The 17,842-nt window shown below is 39.7% G+C and overlaps 1 protein-coding gene across 1 annotated transcript in view; it reads right to left on the reverse strand.

The window, feature by feature from the left end:
• RELN (reelin) overlaps window positions 1-17,842 on the reverse strand; it is a 297,944-nt gene that overhangs the window by 44,402 nt on the left and 235,700 nt on the right. The window contains exons 31-40 of the mRNA XM_086746115.1: window positions 13,618-13,694; window positions 11,991-12,149; window positions 9,822-10,010; window positions 9,317-9,590; window positions 7,735-7,875; window positions 7,462-7,639; window positions 5,915-5,999; window positions 3,020-3,202; window positions 1,396-1,567; window positions 1,212-1,314 (exon numbers count right to left, since the gene is read on the reverse strand). Of these exons, the coding sequence (XP_086602241.1) occupies window positions 1,212-1,314; window positions 1,396-1,567; window positions 3,020-3,202; window positions 5,915-5,999; window positions 7,462-7,639; window positions 7,735-7,875; window positions 9,317-9,590; window positions 9,822-10,010; window positions 11,991-12,149; window positions 13,618-13,694 (1,561 nt within the window). The remainder of the gene's footprint in view (window positions 1-1,211; window positions 1,315-1,395; window positions 1,568-3,019; window positions 3,203-5,914; window positions 6,000-7,461; window positions 7,640-7,734; window positions 7,876-9,316; window positions 9,591-9,821; window positions 10,011-11,990; window positions 12,150-13,617; window positions 13,695-17,842) is intronic.

A 17,842-nucleotide genomic window follows, 5' to 3' on the forward strand; every position in this document is an offset into this window, starting at 1 on the left:
CTGTATTATGCATAACTTCTTCATTTATACTAATGTCCTCAAAAACGTGAGCTGAAAACAGTGTTCTTACCACATATGGAAGTAAGCATGTAGATTTTATGAGGTTAATGCTCTGAAGACTTATGAATATCTTAAAGTGATCTCAACCATTTTTGTTCTACAGGCTGTAATCTATATTTTAAAACAGAAAATGGTTTGCATTCAATAATTTATGAATTAGTTGCATGACAAACTGAAACATGCATGAGCACACAGCTAAACCTAGTTTTCTTGGGAAAACCTTAGTATCATTTTAGTAATCATTTATAAACTGGTATAAATTGCTGTTTAATGCTGCAGCATGCTACGTCTTTATTAAAAGCAGCCTGGTAATTGTGGCATGGCAATTTATATAAAAGATTCTTTTACAATTTATTGATGACAATATAATGCCTCCTCTAAACTAATAAATACTAGGCTAAATGGTTACTCCCATTAGTAGCTTCCCTAGCCAATGCACAGTTTAGATTTTAGGACAAACCAGAAACACAGTTTAGTTTAGACTATATGCTGTCATTGGGGTACCTGTTTCCACTGACTGTATGAGAAGCCCCCAGAAATAGGCTCCTTATTCATAAGCTTTAGATAACACCCTAAGATGGGATGAATTCAGGCCATCATGGCTAAAGAACAGCTTCCTCTATGGTGTCTGTGAAAGCATGGTCAGAAGCAAAAGGAAAGCAGAACCTTGGCTCTCTGAGAAAGTACAACAGGGCAGAAGCCAGCAGGTAGGAAAAATTAATTTCTAGTGTCACAGATGAAGTTGTAGCTCTCCACTGGGTCAGCCCATGGAAATGCTGCACACTTCTCCTGAGCAGGCTGTGAAGTGGCAGTCTGGACCCTCATTATATTTTGCTCACCATCTTGTCTGCCAGTGGTGACTCTCCAACTTATATGACATAGACTTTGATGCTATCAGTGCAAGTATATAGGCATGAACAAAGTAGTAATTTAGGCAAGTAGAAGACTTTGAGGCAAGAATTTCCCTTATCTATGTATTAAAAGCTTCATCATACACCTACACGAGGGAAAGTAATATCAAAGCAATTACAGAGGAAAATAGACAGGCTTCTCTCCTTGGCCATCGTAACTGCTGGACAAATCAAAGAGCAGAATGTAAAAGAACAGAACTCTCTAAGCAAAAGGCAAAATAACTTTCTGAGGACAAGTACCTCAAATTGGATTATAGTGTTTTCATTTACACTCAGGTCCCTTGTTGTAATGGAGTGTTCTCCAACTTCATTTGAAACAAATACCATAGCTGAATCTTCTTCCCTGTAAGAAAAGGAAAGAGTACTTTAGACTCAGTTTTTTATACAGTCACTTCTTTCTAATTTATTGCTGAGAGATGCTTACGGGGCTCCTTTAGATGAATATGGGCAATAAAGCCCAATGTTTCCACCGGGATAGAAAAACCAGTTGTCCTCTTTGGGGCCGAAGTCGAACGTATCCAAAAGGATCATGGGATTCTTCAGGTTATTTCCATCAATAATGAAGTCATCAATAATCCAGATTTCTTCTTTTTTGCCTATAAAGAAACATTCCTATTATGAGCTAATACTACTACTATTATATTGCTGAAGAGTGGCCAGCATTTATGGATTACATGGAGAAAAGGGTGCTAAAAGTGTGGCTTCACTATTTTCATTTTCCAGGAAAATGGAAATGGAAGATGGAAAATTTTCATTTTCCATGAAAACAGTTGCCATAGTGCTCTGCAGCCAGACCCTACAGAATTAACATTTATTCCTCTAAAATGTATAGAAGTCACAGCAAATTGAAGAGCAAAAATTCTGTTTAAACCACATTTACTTTGAAACTCTAGCGTCAATGTCTTCTTTAATTAAGAATCATCTAAATAAGCAGTTGCTATAGAGCACAAGCAGCCTTAAAGGATGATTTCATTCTACACCTTTTCCCTTGCACTCAGCAGCTTGTGTTTGCCTGGCAAGAGCTCTTTGAGATAGAGGGAAAACTCTGAGTGATCTTCTCTTCAGTGGATTATGAATTCAAGTATGTCAGAAAATTAGTGCTTTCAAACTGGAGGGGAAGGATTAGATTGCCAGATATTTTGTGTAACTTGTTTTTTTCATCTATCTAAAAGCCTATATGTTGACCAGAGAAAGTTAAAACTCTTCTTTTAAATAAAATACCTACTTAAGGATAAAATCTGCAAGAAAAGTTTAGTTAAATGTTTTAGACAGGACCCATCAGAAGAACGAAGTGGAACTGGATTCTTAGGATTGGATTTTAATTTGCTTTTTTTTTTTTTTTTTTGTTAGAGGTGCGCTGGGCATTTGCTTGTATGGAATAAATCGCTGCTGTATCACCATGTCTAAATGATTGCTGGAATTCTTTAGAGCCCTTAATGTCAGCTCCTGCTAAGAGATGCGCTCAGAGTAACTGAGAGCAGAGGAGAGCTAACTTCAGCTGGCACATCTCCTGTAATCAGGAGGAATGAGCTGTGCTCCTCTTGTGGTTTTCTGCAGTCCTTTACAATTTAATCAGAAGATTAACTGCTCACTACATACTCTTTCTAAATGGCTTTTTAATGCCTAGTTAATTCTGAGCAAGGTAGGCCTAGTTCTCATTTACACTTGGGATGCTTTTGTATAATTGGAGCATTGTAATGGGGCCTCAGTGTAAACGAGAATCAGATCCATTAAAAATAACGAGAAGAACCAGAGTGAAGTTAACTTTATTGGTGTTGCTTGATCTCCCAGTCTCTCCGGGACCAAAGCTGATAGTCTTCTGCACACAGTCAAGGTTATCAGGTTAAGGTACTTTCCCTTTAAAGCATACAGCAACTTTATAAGAACAGTAAACATAATCCTGCACTAATTTTAACTGAAGGAGTTCAAACATAAAAAACCCCATTATTTAAGAGTCTCTATTATTGTTAAGTTTGAAAATCTAGCCTCTTACAGATGCTGAGCTGTGCAAGTGTGGACCTGGAGTCCCACAAGTGTCTCTTCCTTACCATTGTTGTAAGGTTGCCAAAGCCTGAACCGTGTTGCATTGCTTTGGGCTGCATAGGGCAGAGGAACATTAATAAAGAGGACATCTGTAGTCTGCGTGAAGTAAAACTCATCTATCAGGTGCCAAGTGATGCCACCATTGACAGAATATTGCAGCAGGATGGAATGAGACCTCTCAGGGGTGCCTGGAGCAGAGAGAACATTCATTTACATTCATTATAATCCTGTTTTGAAAAGCACTAGCTCAAAAAAACTTCTTCAAGTATAAGCACAATTAGGTTACTCTGACATCTATTACAGAGTATGGGCTTCCTTTAACAACAACTTACGCTGTTGAGACATTTTGTGTGCTGTACATATACATCTTCCTGTATTTTCCCTTGCTTGTCTGTCTGCAAAATGCCAATGAATTAGGGGCTAAATTTGAATTGCCCCAATGAATTAGAGGCTAATTTGAATCGCTGTTCATTATATGTGCAGTCACAGTTAATTACTTAGATGAGAAGCTATCTCAGTGTTATAATTTTTTAGATTAGAACAAACCAGCTCCTTTTACCACAGATATTTTTCACTGATTCAATATTTATTTGCTTGTTTTTCCCAGGTACGAGACGTTATCATCACCATCTGTAGCACCCACACCCCCTTATCCTCACGGATTCATAGTCTATTGCTCCAACTGCAGATACTGATACAAGAATATTCATGCCCAGAAATAATACAATTGATGGAAAGCGCTGAGGATCTTTATTAGCATGTTTTAACAACAACAAAAAAGCAATATTCTGTGCTTTAAGCTGGGCCTAAAAATCAGTACTGGAACTGAGAGCAAAATTTCCTCCTTTTTTACTTAAAGCTTTAAGGAGTCAATAAAGACTCTTTACAGCCCTAGGTATTAACATATACTGATTATAGCCCAGCACTCACACTTGGTTCTGGTTACCCTGCACAAGCTCAGTCCCCAGTGTACGTTTGGCCCCATGCCTGACTTGTTGACTAGCAACATCAGCATCTGAGTGATGGTATCTATGAGCTGATGCTATCCACTCCCTTTATGGTGTGGCACAATGATGGCACGTCCCCAGATCTCAGTCTGAGAGCAGGAACTAGCAGCAGAAAAAGACTAAGGGACAGTTTCTTCATCCCCGTCTCACTCTGTTACTGTAAAAGTTTTTCCCATGTTCCGTTCCTAAATTAACCAAATTTGCTGAAGCCAAAGTGCCTGATGTGCACGTTCTTGCTCCACTCTGCTCCAGTGCAAAGTCACTCTTCAACCACCACATGCAGAACAGAGCAGGGAGGAGACTTTTGCACTCAGGAGCTGATTTCAACTTATCTGTGGCAATTAACAGTAAGCAACACACTGCTCTTAACACTTACAGCTGAGAGATATGCCCAGCTATATTAATTTGCATTCAGCATCAGGGAGCTTGTTGAGACTAGGTTCTGGATCCAGGCCTAGGGCTAGCAAGCCATACAGGCTTAATAAGAAAAGATTTCTCCTGGAGTTTCACTGCTTTACCTCATGTGGGTCAAGCATCAAAATCCAGCCTTGAGCCTTTGGCTATTCCTGCCTTTCAGAATGATATTTTTACTCATTATATTTTTTAATATTTTGGCAAGGATCCTATGTAGAAATATTTCCAAGGCATAGTTTTGTAAAATAAGTTTTCAGAAAGATTTTGCTTTTAAACACAAAATATTTGGCCTCTTGTTGTTTTGGGGCATATTATGTTTTTGGCTGTTATTGTTTTCTCTCTTTTCCATAAAGTACTTAAAGAAGAGTAATAAATAGCCAAATATATATGATTAAATGCTTATTAAAGGGAATCAACTTAATTCAGAAAGAGCTACATACAGAGATTTGGCTAAGATATTAATTTAGGAAGAAAGAGGTCATTCAAAACTATTTTCATGCTATCCTTTGTCAAATGACGAGTCAGTAAGGGTCCAGTTCCAGACTGCTGACCTTCCCGCAGAAGCTATGAACACCTTCCACCAAAGGGAGAGGAGTTTTTGGATGTTGAGAGTTCAGCCTGGAAGTGCTGGTTCTACAAGTAAGGCTGGTAAAAACCTCTGAAATTGCATGGGAGTGACTCAAACCCTCAACCATATTAGTGATTCTCCACCATGTCACTCCTAACTTGGATAAAATTATTTTGCAAAGCCAGAGGCGGCTGGGGCTTGGAGCAGGGTAGGACTGAATCATTGTCTTGAAAATACTTGTACTAGAGAAGCTGTGTCAAGCTTGTTGCACCAACATGTAAACTTGACTTGCAAAGTCTGACTATTCTTCATACAAAATTAAATAGAATTATGGAGTTTGTCGTCTTAAGATACCTTCTAGGAAGTCAAATTGTAATTTAGAATCATAGAATCAGAATCATAGAATAGTTTGGGTTGGAAGGGAGCTTTAAAGGTCATCTAGTCCAACCTCTTTGCAAGGAGCAGGGACATCTTCATTTTGACTTTTAATGCAGTGGACTGAAGCTTAAAAATTAAAAACTCTGTAGTTCCTTATTAATCCCTTAAGTAATCTACTGTAGCCATCATTTTATGACTTTAAAAATGGATAATTTCTTTTTTTTCCCCATCATACTGCAAAATGTCTAAAAAATCTTGAGCTATTTTGTTTCTCTTCTGCTCAAAGACTGTACTAGCTGTGCTGGTTTTGACACCACTACAGTTTACTTTTTTCTTAGGAATTGCACAGAGGGCCATGTAGACTGGTAGCAAGGTAGGGATGATGCAGAATCTCAAACAAGTTCCCATATTATCTACCATAAACTGATGAGCATGTACACTGAAGTCGAAAATGTAAATCCATATTATTTTCTGTGATGCTACTATGTATGGATAAAGCTAGAAAAGTGATAGGAAATCAACAATGATCTTACCTTTGGCAATAAATTTAAATGAAAACTGGATGTACACGGTATTAGTGCAATCTAGATCTCTTGAAACAAGCATTCTCAGTCCTTCCTGCAAATACAGAATATACAGTGTGAATCTTGGTTCCCATTATCGATGACGCTCTGCAGCTTACTATTGTCTGGATGTTGGCTGTTACTGATTGCTGGTCGCAGTGAGAGAGGTAGTTCTCTGTTCCACATCTTCTCCCAGGTAGAAAATGGGGACAGTGATATCCCTGGCAAAGTGAGCCATAGTAATGGAAAGGGGTAAGTATGGATGTGTGTCACCACCGCAGGCACAGCTACATGATCAGGTGCAGACAAAGGTACAGCTCATTCAGTTCATGCTCTGAACCACTGGGATGTGATCTGATCTGCAAGCACTGACATTAAGTCCAAGCTAGTATACTCATTTTTTGGCAAATTGTATAGGAGCCAAGCATCCTAATTTCCAGGCAGAAATACTCCTCTCTAGGAGCTCTTTTCTGTGCCTCAAAAAATATTTTGTACGAATATGGTCTTCTGGGTCAACCTCTTGACTTAGAGCAGTAAGGAAAGGCAGCAGACAGGAAACCTCATAGTGACCCTTAAGGTCCCGTCCATCTCTATAGGTGAGCTCAATGTTGCGTGGATCCTGGGGCCAAAGCCAGTCCCCGTTCTGCAGAGATCTGGCAAACCACCTCTCAGAGCTTCCCTCTGTCTCAGACCCATTCCCCCAGGGGAAAAACCTGCAGGAACAATCAATCCAAGTTTTAGACAATTCACAATCTGTGATTTGTGATTTAAATGATCTGAAACGGTTAACGGGAGTCAAGGTTTTGCAAAGAAGTATTTCTAAAGAGTTAATTTATATACCAAACGTTATTAAAGTTTGCTTTTTTGGAGCACTTGAATTCACAGTGTCAAATGAAGACTCATGTGTGAACTTAAAATTAGTGTGCTTATGTGAATGAAAGTCTTTCTATTGTGTGTTTTGTTGAAGAACTGAGAAGTTCAGAAAATATGCTATTTCCTGGCCTTTTAAAACCTGAAATTAAAAAAAAAAAATCCTTAAAAGCTAGAAAACTTCAAAATGATAGAATTAAGTGAAACACAGGCAAACTACATAAACATTGATTACATAGACTACAGTGCTGACTAACTTGTATTATTCAAAATACTCTAAAGTCAATCAGGGGATTTCAAGACACAAACCCAATTGACTGTAATGAGTACCATATTTCCAAATCACTCACTTGGCCTCAAGAATCTCGGCCATAGAGTTTCATTCTTTTCCTTTGGTGGTTAAGGAGGTGTTTATACCACAAATGAAAGTAATGGCCAATAAACAGATGAAACCAATTGTTCATAAAAAACAACTGTGACAAACATGGTGCATATTTAGGGTAGGAAAAGGCAGGAAAACAAAAATGTAAAACTCTAGCCTAAAGACTTTGACATAAACATATGGGGGGAAACAACAAAAAAATTACTTTCTGTTTTTAACTCTACTGGTTTATATTCTTTTTTTTTCAATGTAAGTAATCTCTGACCCCTTTAAAAATGAGAGCTGTTCCAGACTTGATGGTGTCACCATTCAGGTTTCCCCTCTCAGCACCGTAGACCTCAGGCCAAAGGTCTGGATGCAAGTTACCATTGAAATCATCCTTCAGGACAGACGGCAGAGGAATGACAGGGACACAGTAGGGACCACCAAAGCCTCTGTCACACCTAGCAACAAATTGGGAGGAAAAGGCGTTATCCATCTGGCCTAGATAAAACACAGCATCCTTTCTATGAAGCAAGTTAAGCAGGTTGCTACTTACACACAACGACCTGCATCACAGATGCCGTGGCCTGAGCACATCCAGGGGCACCCTGTAGCCAGGACCACGTTATCAATAGCCCAAGAATCAACACCAGAAGCATAGTTGTACTGAATCCATCTGAACCGTGTTCTGGGAGAGCTAGAAAAAAACCAGAGTGAATATATTTCAGGCTTCAAAATATCTGCTCCACGAAGTGCTAAATAATAAAGAAAATCCCACAGACTTCAGGTGAAGAAAACCATATTAATAAGCATGACTCTCTGTATTTGGAAAAGATTCATATCCCACTTGAAACAGGAAGTTTCAATTTCTCAGGTTAGTTTTCAGGCAAAATTCCAGCAGACTTTAAAGGAAAATACCTGAAGTGAAAAATGCAAAAGTCAACACTGCAGCAACTCTTGCTGGTCAGCAAAGTGGCTGAGCAGAAACTATTAGCTACATTAGCATTCAACAGCTCCATGCCATGTGTGGCTGGCAGAGTTAAAACAATAAAATTGCTTCAGTAAACTAAGAAGTAATGGAAGTTCATTATACTGTGTTGTGTAAAGAAAAAACAATGATTACATATGTTTGTATATATATGTATAACAATGTATGGCTGTATCTACACACATGCACATGCATACACACTGGTGTAATTGCTGACTGCCTTGTTATGCTCAGAGGAGGAAAGTATTTTGGAAAAAAAATCTGTCAAGCTGCTGTGGGTTAGATGATCTTGGATTTGTTCAGGCAGGAAATGTACTGTGCTGATCCTGGAAAAATGCACAGAGAATTGCCCTCAGACTGACAGGATCAGGGTACCATTATATTTGTGAAGAATATTCTTTGCAAGAAGATGCATGGTCCTCTGGAGCAAAGTATGGAATCAGAAACCAAAATGTGAACCCCAGTGCCAGTTCATTTACTGTGTGCCCATTTTTACCACTGAATTTTCTGGGTGGTGAAATTTACAAAGGTAACGTGTAGGGTGCCTTGAAGAATTACAAAAATACTCAGAATAATGGTAAGCAATATTATTGTCAACAGTTATTTCTAAACTAGAGCATGGTTTTATTCAGAGAGATGGATGCCAGCATATCTGTCACCTCCATTTACAATGTGATATCCCTAGGAGGCAGGCAGAACTCTCCTCCCGGTCAAAAGGGTGAAGGTGGCACACGCAGTAACATGTTTTGACTTGCTGAATGCCGTGACTAACATGCCTAAATGTTGGATGACAACGTATATGCAATAACATAAAATACTTCCATATGAAAGGATTGATCAGGATGTTAATTCTTGCTTCTTATTGAGTAAATGTTAGAAAAGCTTGGTTTGGCATTCCTGTTCTTGCTGATGTAGATTATAGGCAAGACCTAAGCATTCATTCATCCAAAGTTGTTACTTCCTTAAGTTCCTGCAGTTCACAATATATCTGATGAAATATTTTGAAGTGAAATTTAAAATTCGGATGACGTGACAATGCACATTTAATAATTTAAAAGACATGAAGAAAATTCCCAAGCTGGGGGATGTTTGCTCAAATTAGATCAGCAAAATCTGTATCATGCTACACAGTCAGAAGAGCAGTGCTCACTTGGTTGCGGGTGGCAGGTAGACCATAATTCTCTTCCAGTTTTGGAATCTTTCTGAAGTGTAGATGGAGCTCTCCGTGTAGTGCTGACAGCCGATGGTTGGAGGGACGCACTCCTCTGTCACCAGGTGCCAGTCTCTCCCATTGTTTAAAGAATACTGCAGGTGAATGCTATGGGAATTGCTGTATGGCTTGCTGCAACCCATGCTCAGCTCAAATTGCAAGAAAGTGGAGGCTGATACATGGAAGTCCCAAGTCTCTGCATAACGAGGTTTTCCTAATAAAAGATAACAAAAAAAAAAAGAAGAAAAAGTATACCTTGTGCATATGTTACTCACATTTGTTATTTGTATTTTCGCCTTTTTTTCAGCCTTCTCTTCCCTGCAGTATTCAAAGTATATTACCGTATACTTGAATTTGTGTATACTTCCCATCTTGTGAAAACTTGACCCATACCTAATTTATAAAACAGGCGCATACAAATGTAGCAGTGTTTGGTGGCACATACCAATGTTTTCACTGAACATCAGAGCTGTATCCATAGACAGGCAGTCGATGTCTACTTGACCTCCTTGTATTCTGTACCAGCTTGCTTGTAAATTCACAGTTCCATCAAATTTATCCTGGAAGCCAGTCTGAGAGCTGTCATTCATCCCTATAAGGACATCATCCAAAGCCCACTGAGCTGAATGCTTCCCTATAAAAAGCAGAACAGGCAGATTAGTGGAGTTCCTGGTAGGTTTTTTTATGCCTGTATCCTGCATTCACCCAGTGAGCAGTGCTCAGTCACATAGACTGAACACTGTTAAACAAGACTAAAACACTGCTCAAGGATAAACCTGGACTCCAGAGTATGTTTCTATTTCAGATAAACACAGGTATTTCCCTCTTCATTTCTCAAGCTTCACTGCCTTTGTCATCATATGCTCTCCCTGTGTTTGAATGAGACACTCCCTGAGCCTCTAGAGTGGGGATTTTCATTTTATGGGTCACAACCTTCCTGTCATTCCACACTAAATCAGAAAGGCCTCTGTCTAGTTCCCAAAGTACCTTTTGTATGGAAGAGAATAGTACACAGAGGAAAATGCTGAAGGCTCTTGATACAGATGATATTCATAGAAGTGCTCTTCACCTTCTCCTTCCTGGAAACTTCTCTTCTCTTGCTCTCCAGCCTACAGGCATTTCAGTTCACCATCATCTCCAGCCTTTCATTCAATTCACCTTTCCACTGGCATGTTGAAAATGCCATCTTATTGTACAAATCACTGCCCTCACAGGAGAAGAAGGAAAGTCTTGACAATAAATTGTGAGCTCACAGCAATGTGCCAGGACTTTTGTCTTGCCACTATGAGGAATGTGGGTCATGGCTGATAGAGCCACTCTTTACTGAGTTATGGCAGAGGACAATCTATGAAAAGGAGCTAATATCTGTAATGAGGAATGGTTGTCGCCTATGGACACTGGTATAGAAGGCAGTATTTCAACCTCCAGTCATAAACTCTCTGTCTTACTGGGAGCCAGAGGGCTGCCATCAGGTGGTCTTTGACCGACTGCACTCAGCAGAGACAGATGTCATCCAGGTGCCCCCAGAGCAAGCGGCCATGGGCAGGACACAGATAGGGAGCAACAGATCTGACATTGCACCACTCACCAGTGCAAATGATCGTGGCAGAATGATGGTCTGTGGTGCATCAGTTGCTGCTCAGCATTTTTCCCAAATGAATTGGCTTCTTAACTAAATCACATCCCTCTTGCCTTGTCTACTCTCTTGCCTAGTGAGGACAATTAACTCTAGCACAGAAATTGTAAGAAAATGTATGAATAAAAACCAGCCATCAAAATGATAAATGATATCCAAGAAGCTGCATACCATAATTACCTGAATGTAAGCTGTGTGCTTTTCTCCCCAGGGAATTGCTGTTAAAATGTACTTTGCCATCTTTCTGAATATCACCTTATATTTCCTGCAGGGATCCAGGAGCTGTTGCCTTGCACAAAGGCGAGACACTTAATCAGGACGCTTTTAATAGTGATAACATGACCCTGGACAAGGCGGGGAGCTCTCACAGCAGCTGTACGTTTCAGTCAGTGCCAGGGTTTTCCTTTCAGCTGAGGATGTGGGAAGTGGCTGAGTGGACTTTGGAGGTGCGGCACGAGGCAGGAGAGTAGGGCACTGGGACACCAGAAATGGCAGGGGATGGGGTTTCTGTTTTAGAGTGTGGAGATATTAAAATAGTGAGATGGGAGCCACCTGGCAGGCAGATTCAAGGCCAAGTTATGCCTCCTCTTCCAAAACAGAGAAAAAGTGAAATAAAATGTGTAAGCTATTTTGCATCCCAGGTCACTCTACACTCAGTTAAATCCTCTAATCTTATTTAGGCTTTTCTATGTAATATTCTTTTTCCCTCCTCTCTGTTATCTCCCAGCATCTTTGGTTCAAACTCAGCTCTTAAAAATTTTTACTCTTAAGCCCACAATTCCACTTGGTGCTATAGAAGAAAATAATGTCTGCAGTGTGACTCAGGAAAGCCTAAATATGCTCTTACAGCACCCAAACTTTTCACCATACTGTATTTTTGGTAAACTGAGTTTTCTGCAGAACACGTCCATACTGTGAGGGATGGACATGTGGGTTGTGTAAAGCTGTTTAATGAATTTTTAGGATGGCGTTGCTTACCATGTTGTGGCTGCCACCAACGGAAAGCAGTGGCAGGGGTTTTGGCCTCCCGAGGTAAGTCTATCGAAACAACCTGGGGTTCCAGGTATGACATGAAGTCCAGCTCTCGCAGCAAAAGCCAGGTGATCCCATTATCGTTTGTGTATTGAACGACAAGCCCTGTATTTAAAATTAAGAAAGGCAGTTAGTCTGACTGTACAGAGCAAAGTGGGGCAACTCTTCAGCCTGTACTCAGAAGCTGCCAACCCCTGACCAGTGCACGCCACTTTTGGCATCTCCCCTACCCTTTTAGCATCTCCTGCTCCAGAAGCATTTTGTGGATAAAGTCCTACTGCAAAGGTGGCATGGGCTCACCAGCTGCCACGTGTTATCTTACTTGTCTTCACCAAACTCAAAGAATAAAATCTTTTACAACCTCAGTGAAACGAATGATTGTGCCAGAGGAACCATAGGAATAATGTGACTTTCTTAATACAATCAGTATTTATTTCATATTAGGTATCCTTGCAGACCGTATGGACACTAAGTTGTAATTCTGACAGCTGGGCTCCCAATATGGGTGGTTCACAATGCTCATGCCACCTGTGCAAGCTCACAGTATCCTCAAAAGTTCATTATTGTAATATTTAGGTAATTTAAAATGGTCTTCATATCTTACATACAGTATGGCAAATACTAGGACATAGCAGAATTGTGAAGTCACTTATGAGCTCATCACAGGGGATAATAGAAGGAAAAAACACTTATTATGTGTATTTTTTCTCTTAAAACTCTTTTACACTGGAGTACATTCAAAGATAATAGATTTTCTTGTGCCTTACACTGGCGCAAATGAAAGGAGAATCCAACCCTCAGTATAATCTGTGCTGAAAGATGACAGTTCTGAGTCAGTATCAAAGGAAATGTCATACTTCAGGAACCAGTCCACCGATGTTAAACGAGTTACAGTGAGAGGAAAATGAGATATTCTCTGACAGTCCTTCCCAGACACAAATATCAGCCCCTTACCCAAATAACTCTAAGTATGTGTGTAAAATAAATAGAGGAGACGGCTGGGAGAGATTAATTTATTTAGACTAAATATATTTTCAGCTGCAGCTTTACAATTGTGCATTTCAGGTAAATCATGCATGAGCTTGGGTTGAAAGGCAATCTCTAGTTAGACCCACTGCTGCACTTGAGAAGCTGAAGAAATTTTCAGGCACAGAGCTCTACTTCAGGTCAGAAATGAAGGTTGTTCACTTTATCCTGAACTTGAATTTTGTTCCTTTTATTTTAGACCTGAAGAATGTCCTCTGTACTTGTAAATGTACCTGTTTTCCAACACTATCAATGGCTCTAACAAAAGCTATTACATCTCTTTGTGTAAATGTTATCTTAAACCGTCACAGCTCCAACAAATTTAGTCCTATTGACAGATCACCATTTAGGTTTGGTGGAAAGAAGTATAAATACAAATGTGGAAAAAAAGTAAATATTTTTCTGCACCATTTATGAAAACTGAAGAGGTAATAGATTTATGTTAAAAATAAAGCGATCTCTTTGGTTTTGTAAAGGCAGTAAAAAGCAAAACCACTGTAGAAGACCCAAAATATAAAAAGCTTATTATAAGGAAAAGAAGCTTTACCTTCATTCCTGGCTCTTGGTCTGTTGCAGGAGTTACCAATAGCCTTGCTTCCAATTTGTACATAAAATTGAACTAGCCTGTTAAAAAAATCAGGGTAGAAGAGAAGGGTAATTATCTTCTGATAGCACAAGATCAGCCAGGATAACTCTCCTTTCTTAACTAATGTGGTATTTTCAGTTAGGTCATTATTCCAGAGTTATTGATCAGGTAATGTTCGCAGTGAAATCAAGCATTGCCGTAGTAAACAGTGGAGGACTCAAGACAGAAGAAGGTGATGTGGTTTATTGATCCTAGTAAATGTATTGTTGGACAGAGTAGCAGATTTTAGCAGTTCCCTGTCACACAAAGACTCCAAAGCAGGCAGATTTGCTCCTTACATTAGATCTGACCTTGGCCTCTTGTAACTGGAAATTTGTTTAAGCTTTAAAATCCCTTTTTGGTCCTTAAATTCTTGATATGAACTATTTTCAGTGAAAAAAGTTCATATGACATTTTGTGAAGTAGACGCTTTGATTTTGAACCTGTATAGTTTGATTTCATTGAACATACTCTTGTTCCCACATCATGAGATGGGGGAAAAAAACATTCCTAATCTGCCTTTCTTACAGCCTTCCCTGTAGCTGGTGCTTTTATCATTTCCCTACCTTCTCCTTCTCCTTTCTATGTTAAACCATGGCAACCTTTTCATCTGTCTCTCTGCATGAAAGTTTTTCCATCTCATTGATTTTTCCCATAACCATTTTCTGCAACTCTTCTAAAGCTGCAACATCCCTTTGAGACAGTGTCACTGGCTTTATTGACAGAACTTTGGCTAAGCCTGGAACATTGCTCTGTGGCTATATTTGAATTAATAATTATCCTATCCTTCTGCTCCAAAACTGTCATTTTTTTTTGGTCAATTTACATCGGTGCCCTGGTATCCTTGCTGAAATTATAGTTTTAATTGTGATTTTGTGATATCAGAGTAGTTTATATTTCCTCTTAGATGTGTACTGTTGTGCTATATAACAATTTGTTTTAATTAATGTTCTGGTGCTCACTCGCCAAATTTCATTTCACGTCTCTGACATTTGTCTCAGTCTTATCTGGTCATAACTAACGAAAAGACTGTTGTCTGCGTTGCATACCCAAAACAGTGCCTGAACAGAGCAGGGAACCCGGCCTCGTCCCCACGCTGAGCTTTTGCAAGCTGAAAGCTGGCAGTGCCATTCTCCTTGTTTCCTAGCCAGATTTTGACTTAGGATGATGCCTTCTTGTTGTGTTATAACTATCGGAGTACTCACTGATGTGATGGTTTTGGGAAGCAACTGCTTGTCCCTTGTGCTAAGGGTGTCCTCATGCACTGCATAGGGAGAGACGGGGTCATTGCCAAGCAGAGGTTTTGGAGGAAAAAAGAAAACAAATCTAAAGGAAGCCAGGCTTCATAATTCTACTGCTTGTAGAGAACTTCTTTATTTTAAATACTTACTTTTGAGGCGAATTTGTGTCTCTGTGTGAAGGAGGAAGGCTTGATTTATCACTCAAATAACTCCCCATAAGGATAATTCTTTTTACTTTAGGGGTCCTAATTTGTAGTGACATCAGTGAAATCACAGACAAGCCACAGGGACTACAGCCAGAGCCAGTATGATGCAGACAGGACTCCAATTTCCCTCACCCACCACTATATACACAATGACACGATCCTCCTCTGATTCTAAACCAACCATACTCCAGTTCTGTTACTGAAATTGGTATCTCCTATCCGAGATGTTTTGTATATCCATAGGGACTAGGACAAGCCAGAATACACCCATCAGTCTCATTCATAATATAACCCCACAGACAGCTCAAGAACAGACAGGCTGATGGTATCACAATATTTAGCCAGGTAGGTCCTATTGTTAGCTGCAGCTCTGTTGTCTGAGACAGTACTTGGACAATAAAACACTACACTGCTATCTCAGAGGTGAAAAGATTTACAGTCCTATGATGAAATTCTCTTTTACGCCTGCCAAATATGAATATTGGTAAAAAGCAGAAATAAAAGACAACCCCCCCCCCCCTTTCTACAGAAGAGTGAATCATCCCATCTGATCTGTAAACGTTTGACCCAGAACAGCTCGCTGGGATGGTTGCACAGTTACTAGCAAGGGAGTCTGTAACGCAGGTGGGAGCCAAGTCAGCTAACAAGCCAGATGTCACTGCTTGGAAAAAAAAATAAATTCCAGGGTTTTTATCTGGCTGCCAGGTAGGCACTGTGTGCAAATGCTCTCACTTAGACAGATAGTGAAGAGTATCATACAGGACAGCCTATCAAAATGGTAGGCAATAGTTCATCAGGAACCAAAATGCATCCAGGTAGGTATTGTATTGTCAGTCAGGAGGATGGAAATATTGCTGGTGAAATTGTGCCTTTGGTGCACTGGGCCATACAAGAGGGAAGGGATGGAGAAACTCCAGGGGCTTTCTATAGTCTAGGGCAAACAATGGTCTGGGTGAAATGATTTTTGACACTTAAGGCTGTCTTAGTGTTACGGGACATTCTCCTAGTATCTGTGAAGAAAGTGTAGCCAATCATATAAAGGAATAAGGAGACAATAGGACAAACAAAGCTAAGATTATGATAGCACTTAATGTATATACTAAACATCAAGGACTTGTTTACAATCATTGTCTTCAGGGAGCAAGCTTTAGTTTTAAATGCTCTGAGCATGAAACAGGAGTTTGGCGGTGCCCTGTTGGACTGCTTCCCTGGGCAGCACCACGCACCTCGGGCTGGCAAATCCCAACCCCTCTGGAGCAGGGAAGCACTGAGCCGCTGTGGACCCTGCTCCTCTGCAAAGGCAAGGGTGAGGAGGAGAAGTATCCTCGTACTGCTTACAAAAAGGAACAAAAATTCTTTACATTCCTTACTTAAAGTTTACACTTTACATACAAAACGCTGTAACTGAAACAAAATGCTAGGGAATATGCATAGGTAGATCTGCAGGAATTCAGAATTAAAATAAAACTTCAATGTCTTGCAATATTTTTCAATTTTTTTTTTCTCTTCCATGCCTGATTTAATGAAATAAGATCTTAAAAGGTCTGGGAAAACACTATTAACTTGAAAAATGAGAAGCTTAAAATTATACTGCAGGAGTTTCAATCTTCCTATTCACTACCCTCAATCCACATATCTAATGGCACGTTTTTCAAGGCATATTTTCCTGCTGTTTACTCAGTTAACAACCCCCACTCTAACCAAAAAACCCATGCACAAATAAAAGATAACTGTGCAGGGACTAAGATGACCCCTAATAAGATAACAGAATTCTATGCAAAGCATTACTGAATGCAAAAAGTAATACCAAAATGGGAAAAAGTACTTCCCTCTAATCTCCTCTTTCAAGTGACATTAATTTTAGCTCCAATAACAGAAAAAGAATTCTTGACTGAGGAATTATTTTCTGTTTAGGGTATGAGTCTTTCAGTTAACCCTTCACACTGTCATAAACTGCATCTCCCTTTGCTTCTAGGAAAAAGATCCAGTTAATAGGTCTCAAACATTAAAATGGGATGCACCTGTTCTAAGCAAGGTGTCTGAAGGCTGGATGTCTAAGTCTCACACGATTATGATCGACCCAGATTCCCTTATAACAAATGACAAAAATACATGCTTCCAGAAGACAAAGCACTGGTCTTAGCTAGCCTTATTTTAGGATGAGTTGCATTGCCCTTTTGAAGGAGTGATTTCTTTCCTTTGAGCATAAAAAGCAGCCTGGCATAATTGCTGTAGTCCAATGAGTCCATATTCTGGTCAAGCTGTGTGAGAAGAATCCTACCCTTTAGCAGACATGTGGCTGAAGAAACTGAAAAATTCACGATAGTCCCATTTGTGTTTGACATGACTGGTGCTTTTGTTCTGTCTAGAAACAGCACAGGGATGTGGCGTCAAACTTGACTTGTTCAAAGAAGTTGAATGGCTCACTGTGATGCTTATGAAAAACCTCAGTGCTGGTTTATTTTGACAAAATGATCAGTCACAGCAGGAGAGCAGCTCACGCAGTGAGCATGTGCTCAGAGGGATCTTAGTTGCTCTTAGGAGGTGTCCCTCTGGCCATTTACATTCTTGGGGCAGTTTTGAGACATCAGATGACCGTGTTCTCATGCAAAACACAAGTAGTGACAGATTTAAAAAGTCAAGAAAGAGAATTGCTCAGTATTTTAAAACTTCTTTTGGCTTTTTAAATGGTTCAAACTC

This window comes from Chlamydotis macqueenii, chromosome 1 (genome assembly GCF_036417535.1).
Source record: "Chlamydotis macqueenii isolate bChlMac1 chromosome 1, bChlMac1.mat, whole genome shotgun sequence".
In the NCBI taxonomy this organism is placed as follows: Eukaryota; Metazoa; Chordata; class Aves; order Otidiformes; family Otididae; genus Chlamydotis; species Chlamydotis macqueenii.